At 42.3% G+C, this 12,297-nt stretch overlaps 1 protein-coding gene across 2 annotated transcripts in view; it reads left to right on the plus strand.

Moving 5' to 3' along the window:
• TRIM66 (tripartite motif containing 66) overlaps nucleotides 1-12,297 on the plus strand; it is a 549,453-nt gene that overhangs the window by 85,117 nt on the left and 452,039 nt on the right. For both annotated transcript variants that reach the window (XM_069223667.1, XM_069223666.1), the window contains exon 3: nucleotides 4,769-4,916. In XM_069223667.1, the coding sequence (XP_069079768.1) occupies nucleotides 4,769-4,916 (148 nt within the window). The remainder of the gene's footprint in view (nucleotides 1-4,768; nucleotides 4,917-12,297) is intronic.

Raw genomic sequence — 12,297 nt, forward strand, 5'->3', positions numbered from 1 at the left:
AGTAAAAAAACTAATTACATTCTAAATGCATTTGTGAGTGAGGTATCAATTTGAAGAAGGAACTAGTGAGACCAAAATATGTACATCAACAATGGATCTGTTCGCAGTGGTAAGTCAACTTTTCCCACAGTTTCTCTTTTGCTTTAATCTTAGAGAATGATTGCCACCTTCCATGTTTGTGGATGATGAACTATGCTAAAACAAGTCAAAAATCGTGTTCAAATAATGGACTTCTGCCTAGTGCTGAGCTGAATTTTTATTCACTCTTCCATTTTGAAGAATGCAACCTTTGAACAATATGACTGTGATGCCTACATAAGATATGAGTCAGGGACATTCAATCCAATATATCATGGGCTGGTATACATTGAAATGATTAAAAATGCCCTACAGGTATACACAAATTTGATTTCTGTTCAGCTCTATATGCATTTCATGTTGTAGAAAGAAGAGTAATCACAGAGGTTCTGTTCTCTCCAAGATATAATCAATGGTTTTCTATTAAATCAGTCATGCAGATAGTTTCATAAGTGAATGTGTACCAATGTGTGAATAAAGTTGCATCTGTTTTTGTGATGCTATGTAGTAATGTCCGCCCTGCCACCTGTAATACACTGGCCAATTAGGTACATTCTATAACATACTTTGGTAATGCATGGCATACTCAATATGCATCATTTTGTTATTTATCTAGGGTATATGTGAGAAATTGGGCTTGTCGTTGAGGGGGGCAAAACCCTACTCAAACAGCCACCACAATCCTTGTCAGAGTGAGGCACAAGCAAACCCCAAATTAATCTGTGCTCAGTCGTTTGGTTATATTGGTACATAGCAGTCAGGCTTAACTGAGAGCAATGTGTAAAGTACTTATGCAGCGATTCAAACAGTAATAAAGTGAAAACACCACACTAGAAAAATCCCTCAGCAATTTAGAAAAATAGTGCAACATTTAGGAAATAAATGAAGACCAAAATGACAAAAGTCCAGTTGGTAGAGCCGGAGATATCAATTTGCTCCAAAAAGCCCAAAGCGCCACTCAGGACTATCAGGCTGGCGAGACTGGAAAAAATCACAAATTTAGGCTGTCTGCGATGGAGTGTGGGACAGATATAAGGACCAGGTTAGTCCTGCTGAGAAGTTACCTTCTCAGACCAGAGCAGAGTCCTGTTTGCAGTGGAGGGGGCCTTAAGGAGCAAGAAAGCGTTGCGGACGGTCGTCATTGTAGCATGAAGATCAGGCCGTGCATTGCGGGTGTCATTGCTGTAGCATGAAGATCATATTGACATCGTGGGCAGTCAAGCCATCGATGTTGTAGTGTGAAGGGTCGGGTTGATGGAATTTTGCATTAACCTGCAGTCCGAGCAACAACGTTTTGCCACCAACTGGCATATTCTCGGTCCCGAAGAGCCCAAAAACTTAAATTCAGTTCCACGGAGACAACACCAAGGATTCAGGACCTGAGGGGCACTACTTGGGGGTCAGGGTTCTTGCCCTGGCTGGATCTGGGTGCTAGCTCAGGTGGTTGGGAGGCTTTTATATCCCTGTGACTCTGAACAGGAGGCCAGCAGACTAGCTCTGGGAGTTACTCTGGGTGTACTGGGTTCAGACTTTCTGTTCTGAACTCTAAAATTTCTTCCATGTTCGTAAGATATTGGACAATCTATGGGTGGCTTAAAAGGGTGTGTAGAATGAGCACAATCTGGAGCCTTGTATATTTCTATATCAGTAGGCATGATACAGCAATACATACTGCAATATTAGAACAGTTGATCGAGTGAATTGAAAATTATTTAGAACTTCAACCTGCTAAGGTGGGGCTAAATTTTTTGTTATGACCTCAAACATACTATGAAATGTGCTTCCTCTTCCTGCAAACACTAACAACTTGAGCAGATTCCTAGGTCTTAGAATCTTGTAGGCTGGCAGAATGTACATGAAGGCACACATGAAAAGAAAACAAATGTGTCTTTGGTCCAACTGAATAGGTTGCCTGGCCAGTTAGCAATGCTTTGTTTTTTTTTAATACAAGCCTTAAGGTTAATACATCAAATGTAAAGCCATACTTAAATTATTTGGACCCTACTTTGCTGATCCTTGATGAAGAGAAGTTGGAAAGGAAGTTAGTGGATCACCCTGGTCAAAGGTGTATATTTTAGACCAAGAAAGTGTCTGGAAAAAAATCAATGTTGCAAGGTTGGACGGTGTTGCTGAACAAGCATGGATGATTTTTGCCACCCTGTAGAGGTCATCAACTTTGCAGTTAAAAGCTCTAGGATGGACATGCATCTAAAATGGATAGGCTTTGTCCTGGTTCTCCCGAGATCAAAGGTTTCAAACTGCTAACTTTTAGAAAAGGTTCTGCAAAATCTTCCCTAGTGTTTAAAGCTTTTAAACTTCCATTAAAACGTTCATTAAAGTTTTCTTGATCACCAGGCCACAATTCAAGTTGTTGGAAGACTCCTCACAAATTCATTTCAGGTTCACTTGAAAAGGTCTCATGGTTTCCTCTGCAACAGCTTCGGCTCCCTAAGTCTGCAGGGCCTTCTCCACTCACTGAAAACACTTGCTTTGTTTCACATGGCCTAAAAGAAGGCATGCCCAAAAGTGAGGACGCAACCTCTTCTATCTCCTGTACTTTTTGCACTGTGTCCCCCCCAAGAGAAACTTTCCAACAGTGCAAGCAGAGATTCTGTTAGATCTTTACATATATGGGATCTGCAAAGATCTATCTTCCTTCCTTAATTCATGGTACTGTGTTTCAGTCCCAGTGATTCGAGACAGAGTTAGATAAAATATTTACACAAAAGTGCTATAGTATGCAGACATACATATTTATTTTCTATAAAGGTCCACTACCTGCGTGAGAGTGTCTATGTACTAGTTTGTAAAAGTTGAACTCAGTTTTGAAGAATACATATCATAATCAAACTACATTTCTCATAGCTTCTCCTCTAAGCATTTACAACACCATGATCTTGTTTCAGAAATGTGCTTTAGCGCAAGAACTATCCCAGAGCGTTGGAATGTCAGAAAACTGTGAACAGTAATGTTGAGCTAAAAGAATATCATAGCCCTGCATTTCAAGGCCAGCCAAACCAGACCTGCAGCATAGAATCAAAGCAATCCACACTCCTCAAAGGCCCACCTAAACTCACTCAGTGGTGTGAAGTGCTCTGCTTTGTTTGAAAGGTGCTTTTTACACAGTGAGATCTGAGGGACTGATTTTGCGTTCCGCAGATGTGATTTACTTTGTCAGCACAATGGAGTAAAGTACTCCATCCACCCTTAGAGAGTACCCACCTGTCAAATTTATAGATGTCCACCAGTCCAGTGGACATTTCTTGTATAAGCTGGAATTGGCTGCCACAGTGGTTCCTGTCAATGCCTTTAAAGTGTAATGGTCAGCTCCGTCAACATGATGGAGGTATGGGGCAAACATTCATATATTTCATTTTCAAAGACAAAATCCAAAATCTGTATATTCTTTTTGAAAATAAAATAAAACAATGCCCCCCCACCATGGGAGAGTTCTCCCATTGCCTGGGGAATATTTGCAAATTTCCACTGCCTCTGGTGGTGACGGGCATTAAAAACTGGACTTTTGTTTGCGCACTCTAAATCAGGCAGGCGGTCAAATGGCCAAACCCCTTACTGCCATTTCTCTCTTGCACAATCAGAGGTGTATTATGTCAGTGGCAGAGAAGGAGTAGTCTCCACCACTAGCATACTCCGTAGTTCAACCGAACCCAAAACAAGGCGGGCAGAGCTTCAGTTTGAAGGAGATGGCACTCCCTTGCCTTTGAGACGTAGAACCTTCGCTGCTAAACTCTAAATCAAACCCTAAGTGTTATGATGTCTTTTCACTGGAAGCTATGTCCTGGGTGTGGGTAAGGCAGAGTGCTTCCTTTCCTGCAACTCACTATACTAAACCTTCAAAGCCAGGCATTTGGTCACTGTAATTTAAGGGGAGATTATGTGGGATGCCGTGTACTTAGATGCGAGCCACCGGGTCTATCCCAGTAAAATGGGTTTTGCCCTTTTCCAGCACTAATAGAAAGTAAGGCAGCATGGCAATTTATTATACAGTTTAAAACACATAGGTAATGAGTGTTAGAATTCAGGGTTTGCATATATTTTATCGTAGACATTCAAGTACTTGCTGCACAGTTTTTGTCAAAGTAACACACTTTAAAACACGGGCTGTTTCAGCTCGAGCATGAATGTGTGCTCAAAAGAATTTTACCTTTTTTTATGTAAGTCGGAAAACATCTCCTCGAAGTGTATATCTGTGCATCTGAGATTTGAAATTTATGCAGCTATGCGTCTCCACTGCATGCATTTATAGCTGACTTAGAAAAGTGTGATTAAATCGCTTTAAGCACAAAAATTTATTTCACTTTTAGGCCAGAGCACAAGGAGCTGGGGTATGCACGCCAGAGTTGGAAAATAAATTAACTCGGGTTCCACAGCGCAAAATATCCTACGCAGTCATGTATTAGTAACCTAATAGGTTTTAAAACAAAAGCTTTTAATCTAGCTGTAACACACTGATATTTTGCCTGCAAAACAGAATATTTAAAAAGACAGATTTAGCAACTGTTTGTTTGACCATAATGAGTATGCTCGTAATGTAGGCTTTCATTTGAAATGAGTATAATTAAGGTCAGATTTCAGCTTATTTCCTATCAGTCACTGCAAAGTAGCATTACCATTAAATATGGCAGTATATTGAGAAGTTTGCTTAGTATTAATTGTACTTTCTTTGCAGAGCTGTTTTGAGTGCAAAGAAAAGAAACCGGCTTATACTCTGTGTACCAACTGTAACAGGTGGCTATGCTGTTCCTGTACAGAAGAGCATAGACATGGAAAGGAAACTGGCAACCACTTCCTGTCTGTGCCTCCCATGGGATCTTCAGGTAGGAAGAGTGTAATATGTTCAAATGTAAAAAAAACAGACTGCACTGTACAGAAAAGCAGGCTGCGCCCACAAAACGCCCCCCTCATATACAGGTGACAGCCTTTAAAACAAGCCCTGGGAAAGCCAAAGGCCTGACTTTAATGTACCAACAAATGGAAACACAGGAAGTCATAAACGCTGTTTGCTTGCACTGTAAGCACAAATGTTGTTTATTATTTTGAATCCTAACAAACTGGCTTTGCCAATGCTGAGAAAAAGTAGCAAAAAATATTGCTTTCTGTGTAGAGTGCATATAAGAGAAAAATAACTGAACGTGACAAACAGCAGAGTTCAGTTTATTTTTCAGATTTATAATACTTGTTCATTCTAATGGAAGCACTTCCTGGAAGGCGAAATAATAGGGGCTTGCTGATAGCATGAGTTGAGAGAGTAATACTCTCTGGGTGGAGCCAGGTTGAAGGCCACTCTATACATATTTTGAAGAATTGGTAAAAATATGTCATACTGACGTTTGATTTGGCAAGCCAGACCTATCAAGGGAACTTTATCTCATAAAGATAGTCCATTTTTAGGAATCATTTAGAATAGCTATGTACTGATAATTGGTATATTTTGTCATCCACAGACATACTACTTTGGGGTCAGTTAGAATAGATGGGAAGCTGTAACTAAACCAGTGAAATTTGTGGAAAGTGGTTATCAGTGCATTTAACACTATGTTTACGTAAAGAAAAAAAAGTACAGCATTCTTTGGCAATTAGTACCAGAATACAAGCAAAAGGCTGGTGCTGATTTTACACCAATAATTGTGGGAAAAGCGAGAGACACAGTGCTTGCACATTCATCTTTAAATACCCGTTAATGTCATGATTACATGATTACTACAGCAAAACACCTGACATTCTGTAATGACTCCATTAGTCGTGCATTTATCCCAAACGGCAGTGTAACACAGGTCCACTGTACATGAGCAGCCGAATGTTGTCCTGAGATTGCTTCCATTGATGCCCAAGAAGCATGCTTACAACTCTTTAGAGAGTCTTTTCATGTTGCTTGATGCTACTGAGCACTTTATAATGGCATCACTGATATCCCTCGTCCCCCTAGAGTCACTGACAACTGAAACGAGTTAGGTGGTGATAGAAATAACAGGGACCACAAGTGGGCCCTGGATGGTTGTCTTGGAAATGAGGAATTACCAGGGTATCACTACTTTTATTTCCAATTCTTCCCAGAATTTCACACTTCGGCGAATTTCAGCTGGCAAAATCCCCACCTGGTTTCAGCAGGCAGAGTCACTGAGTGACCATTAAGGGGTAGTTAGGAGTTTGTAGGGTTTATGTAAAAGTAGCATTAATAGGTAGTAAATGTTTTTTATGGATCAGGGAAAGGTAGGATTAAGGGGTAGTAAGGATTTTAGGGTTCAGCAAGGGTAATGTTGAAAAATAATAAGGGTTTTTAGAGTTCAGGGATAGGTACTTTTAAGGGATCATAATGGGTTTTTAGGTTTCAAGGAAGAGTGCTGTTAAGAGGTAGTTAGATCTGTTAGGGTTCAGGGATGTGTAGCATTAAGGAATAGTAAGCAGTTTGTAGGGTTCTGGAAGGGAATCGTTAAGCGGTTTGTAGGTTTCAGGAAAGGTTATTTTTAATGGCTAGTTGGGTTTTTTAGATTTCAGGGAAAATTATCATTAATAAGTAGTAAGGGGTTTTACGGTCCAGGGAAGGGTACCATTAAGGGGTAGCTAAGGATTTTAAGGTTCAGGGAAGGGTAGTGTTAAAGGGTAGAAAGGCATTTTAGGGTTAAGGCAAAGGCAGCATTAAGGGCAATTAATGGGTTTTAAGGTTAAGGGACGGGTAACGTTTAGAAGTAGTAAGGGGCTTTTATGGTCATGGATGGTAGCATTAAAGAGTAGTAAGGGTTTTTCAGGGTTTAGATATGGGTAGCATTAAGATGCAGCACGGATCATTATGGTTCAGGGATGGGCAGAATTAAGGAGTAGTATAGGTTTGTAGGGTTCAGAGAAGGGTAGCAATAAGGAGCAGAAAGGGATATTTAGGGTTCATCAATGAGTAGTGTTAAGGGATACCAAGTTTTTCTGGTTTAGCCAAGGGTAGTGTCAAGGAGCAGTACAAAGTTGGCAGTGTATAGGGAAGGTTTAAAGGGCAGTAAGGAGTTTTCAGGGTGCATTGAAGGGTAGTGTGAAGGGATCATTAGAGTTTTTTTTTTAGAGTTTAGGGAAGGGTAACATTAAGAGGTAGAAAGCGCTTTTTTTTAGAATTCAGTGAGGTTTACGTTAAGGGTGTCTTTAGAGGTTTTTAAAGTTTGAGGTAGAGTAACAATACGGGGTAGTTAGGAGCTTTTAAAGATCAGTGAAGGGTAGCGTTAAAGGATTGTCAGAAGTTCTTAGGTTTTAAAAAAAGGTAGTCTTTAGGGGTAGAAAGAGTTTTTAGGACTCAGAAATGGGTAGCGTTAAGGGGTAGTAAGGAGTTTTTAGGTGTCAGACCTCCTTTTAGAGGGCCATAGGGAATGGCAGTGCTACTGGGCCCAATCATTGAGGTCTTTTACTCCTGATACCCCGGAGCCCAACTTACTATAGAACCTACTCAACTGGTCCAAGTACCTATTCTACACTCGACTCTCATTGGTAGCTGTGGTCGAGCAGTCGAGGCTCCCTTTCAGGGCTGTAGATACAGGTCAGTAAACACGACTTATAAATCAAAGTGCAAACAGTGCGAAAAATAAATAAATGTCCAGCCAAATACTTGCTTTTATAAGAAAAAAGAAGTATTTTATTTCTAACTCTGCACACGAAAAGGAATACGACATTCAGAAGCAACAACACAATCCCCCTTGAGGTCGGGGCTCTAATAGTTGTCAGGCAGATCCCTGTCCCACTCTCCTTCGTGTAACGTGTTCAGAGTGATTCCCCATTCATTGGTGGCTGCATCAGGCAATGCAAGCTATTAGGCCAAACTCATAAATTCCCATTTGACTCTTCAGGATTTCATTCAGAAGTGTCTATGGTGCAACAGAACCTGAAGCAGTAAATCCCCCGGGCCCCAAAGGCCTGTTTCCAGTCTTACCTGCTCTGGCAGTGTGGCAGTGTTCAGCTGTGCAGCGAGTGCTGTCACAAGTCCGAATCCTGTATGGCATACTTGGCCACTAGCGATGGACTCAGCTTTTTTGGAAGAACAAAAAGTCCCTTACAATAATATTCAGACAATACATTCATATAAATGCAATGAGTTCTATGTGTAAATAAAACACTAATTAATTTATTCATATAAAAATGAAATCCAATCAAAAAAAGCGCATAAAGAGAATGGTTTCCTGTCAGGCTAGAAATCATCAAAACAACATGTCATTTGGAAACCGATAAACATTAATGCATTTATCATTTCACAGAAAGAAAACAGAAAAAAGAGGGAGAAAAGAAAGACAATGGAAAGCAAAAATCAATACACTGATTGAAGTATTAGACAAGCAATCTTTGTTATTTACAGAAAAAGGAATGAGACCTAAAGAAAGGGTTTCGTGCCAAAGGAGACAGAATGATGAAAAAAGAGCATAGATCTCCCCCTAAAATATAGACCAATACTTTTGCGGTTTGGTGAAGCAACCACATTAAATAAAATAAAAAGGTGCACACCCCGCTTATATGACAACTGAAATTCAGAAAATCAAAGTCCACACCATTGAAAAGTGATGATGGGACATGCAAAAATGCCTAAAAACAACTGTAACCCAAATGCAATCTCTTGTCTCCCAGAATTGTAGGATGTCGTCCAAAATCTGAGCATGGGAAATCTAATGTAAAAATAACCTAAAAAAAAGGATGATGGGCACCAATATCCTGGAAGATGAAATAAATTTTTCCAATAATGCTATTGAGGAAAATAACCAAATTCATACTCTGCCAAACAGCATATTAGGGCTCCACAAATGGTATGAGGAAACATGGGAGTGATGGACACGGCAGCACCCAGTGTGGCAGGCTTTTCCTGTTGAGCAGCGCTACCCATCAGTTTCCAGGTATCGGAGCTGCTCCCACTCGGTGGACACAAAAGGTAAGTTGCTGTTCCTCTAACAAAGGGACTAGGGGAATACTCGGCTTCCGACTTGTGCTCTAGTGATGGTGCGACTTCCTCAGCAGCATCTACAATGCTCGGGGAAACTCAGGTGCAGCTGACGGGCTAGACCCATTGGTCACAACAGTAACCCTCTCATCTGAGCCACAACCAGAGTAGTTGTCACATTGCTCAACATCGGGCGCAGACTCTTTGGTGCGATTGCCCCAAACACAGCAGTCAAAAGACTCACTCTTTGGCCCAATTAAGTTCATCGGTGGTACTTTCTGGCTTACGGGGTCACCCAGGTGGTGCAGGCCTGGTGCTTCCCACACCGTGTAATTCACATGGCTGAGATCACTGCAGTCGTCTACTGGCTAACAGGATCGTCAGACTGTTCACATGGGTAACGACCCGATCATGCGTATTTGCTTTCCTCACACCTTCCTCAGGGATTCCTATCGGCAGGGCTCCCCACTAGAACTTTCTCCCTCCAACTCTCTCCTCTTCCTCACAGGGCACACTGGTATTGGTTAGCTGACAGGTAATGGTGCTCCTGGCTCAACTGCAGGTGATCTTGTGTTCCCTGGGTGATTTCCCTTCACCCAGCATGGAGACTAGCAGGCCTTGGCCTCCAATCCTGGTCACAGGCAGAGGTCTTGCAGATCTTCCCCTTCTCACACAGGGCAACTGGCTGCTTGGCAGATGACAAATATTTTGGGACTCAACCCCCACTTCTTATAGTCCTTTTCCAGACACCAAATGTGTTTTAGGGTCTCGGTCCTTGACGTTTAGTTTTATTTTTGGGTTCTGCTTCTTTTGAAGTGGACACTTTTCCTTTTCATCTTGCTTAATGAAAGAGTTGTACATGCACAACTCTGAAGCTGATTGTCCACCAAACAATTCATGGACGTGACTAGAGTTCACACCTGACTGTCAGTCACAATGATGCATGCCTCAAAAGGATAAACCCAGGCCCCCAGCTCTACTCTTTATGATTCTCTTATTAGCCTCATCGCCATTCCTCAGATGTGTTCTTGTGATCTATTGCTGAATCAAAGAGCTGTCTCTTGAAATGTAGAAGGAGTCATTCCCTTTTCCCTCCAGTGTGTCCTCGCCCAGCTAACAGGAAAGGTGAAATATCCGGATCTGTCTGGGAGATTCCTGTCCTCCTCATGTCTTCACCAGGCAGGCCTGGGCTTCATAAAATGAAACCCAGGGTCCTCCATTCAATGTACCATCGGAGAAACATTCACTCAGTGTACTTTAACAGCACACTTTCAGTCCAACATTAAAACCTCTATGCATAGCACCTTTACCTGCAGATATGCATCAAGTATAAACACTCCATTTGTGTGCACTGTTCAGTACTGAAGCTTTTCTATATTCAACCAGAGTGTACTTATTTTAATAAACACACACTGCCAGCACACTCACTCTCTATGTCCATTCTGCACAATTCTTCACCCTTCATGTAATGTACTTCAACCAAGCACAAATCCACCCAGCACATGGGGTCCCTGTGCATGCACTACACAGCACTACATCTCCCATGCAATATATACCTCTCAGGCATACATACACCCCGCACTACATCTCTCATGTAATGTATTCCTATGTACTAACCACACATGTACTGTACAGTACTGCACCATCCTTGTACTGTACCCTTCCCAGGCACAAATATAACCAACACAGAGCCACTCCTCCTGTGAAGCACTCCACATTTACCTGATGTAGGCCAAGGGTGAGTTAAGCACGCAGCAGCAGAACCTGTCAAAAGGTAAGTGAGCCTGTAGACCTCACTCTGGTGACACAGAATAAAAAGGGCCTGTTCACTGCAACTGCTCACTATACTCTATGCTGTCACCACCACATTTGTGCCGCTTAACTCCTGATGAAAGTGGTAGCCTTACACGATTCAGTGGTGGCACATTGGTATCCTAGTGTGTGCATGGGGGTGCCATCAGTGTTTTTGACCTGCATGTTCACAGAGGATATATAAAGAGGTGTGTTGCAGTGAATGTTGTTCAGTGATCACAACTTGCCCTGAGGTCATGTGTGTACCCCTCTTGTCCCAACATGTTGTGTGCAATGTGACACTCCCTCGTGGTGCCAGGTGTCTTGAGTATGCCCTTTCAGGCGAGCTTCTTTTTATTGGTATTTGGGCACTTCCCCAGACCTTAGAATGATCTTTTATCTTAATTGTTGTGAACCGGAGAGAATCAGAGAGTTGTTCCACAGCCCCCGTGTGCCTCTAATTTACAGTGTTTGAAACTGGGATTGTTGTTCCCTTCAGACAGTGTGCGTGAGGCCTTGCATGTTAGCTGATTGCTAGGCCTGATGTAGGGGTGAGTATATCTCTGTGATCTATTCTGCTCGGAGCTATGATGGATCAGTCTGACTTCCTTTTCCCTGGCACCCCCTCTTCCTCGGTCTATATCTTATTTGGACCCATGGTGCAACGCTGTTACCTGGAAAACTTTTAGGGAAAGAAGGAGGAGGCAAAAATATTGCAGCATGGAGAGTCTGGAGCAAGGCCAAAAACTGGTAGAAGTTTGTCTGAATAATGGAAATGGACTTGGATGGCTGGATGTTCTTGTGAACCCTCACCCTCCACTACTGGTTCCCCGCCATGTGATGCTTCGCAACCTGTCTGATTTTTGTGCATGTGCTGTAGAGGTTATGGGGTCTTGGCTATCCCAAGCATGCTGGAAGCCTGGCTCCTAACACTGAAGGACAACTTTGTTTTGGAACTAAAAGGGGGCCTCTGTCTGGCTGGAGCTGTAGTGCTGCTGGGTCACCAAAAAGAACTTTAGTTCCTGGTCTGGGTTCCTGAGAATGGGGACCTTTTGACCTGGTTATTGGAACTTGCCCTAATTCGTTTGTGGGTGCAGGTACCTGGGTTTTAAGTAGTGGTCGGGGAGCCATCCTGCCTCTCTCATCAGACTGCTCATCAGACTGCTCCCCTTGGGGTGAGGCCAACTGACCCCTGCCTAGGGGATCGGCAGCAGAGTGTGGCCTAGGCTCCAGCGGGCACACTGAATGGCAAACTCTAGTGAGGATACCCAGTTAACAGAACACATACAACAGCCCTGAGTTTCCTGAATGCAAGTAAAGGCTTGAATCTCTAATGTTGTCTAATGTTGTCTCATTTGTCCTTCTTTTGAGTTTTAGTACAGCAAATTTTAAGGTATGCACAAAATGGATGCTTTCCATTGGGGATATTGAGTTTTACTGCGCATTTGGGTTCTGCGTCTGCAAGAAGGCATTACTTTGCCAAACAGTTAAGCCTCCCTACTGCAGGTGTG

This window comes from Pleurodeles waltl, chromosome 3_1, assembly GCF_031143425.1.
Source record: "Pleurodeles waltl isolate 20211129_DDA chromosome 3_1, aPleWal1.hap1.20221129, whole genome shotgun sequence".
Classification (NCBI taxonomy): Eukaryota; Metazoa; Chordata; class Amphibia; order Caudata; family Salamandridae; genus Pleurodeles; species Pleurodeles waltl.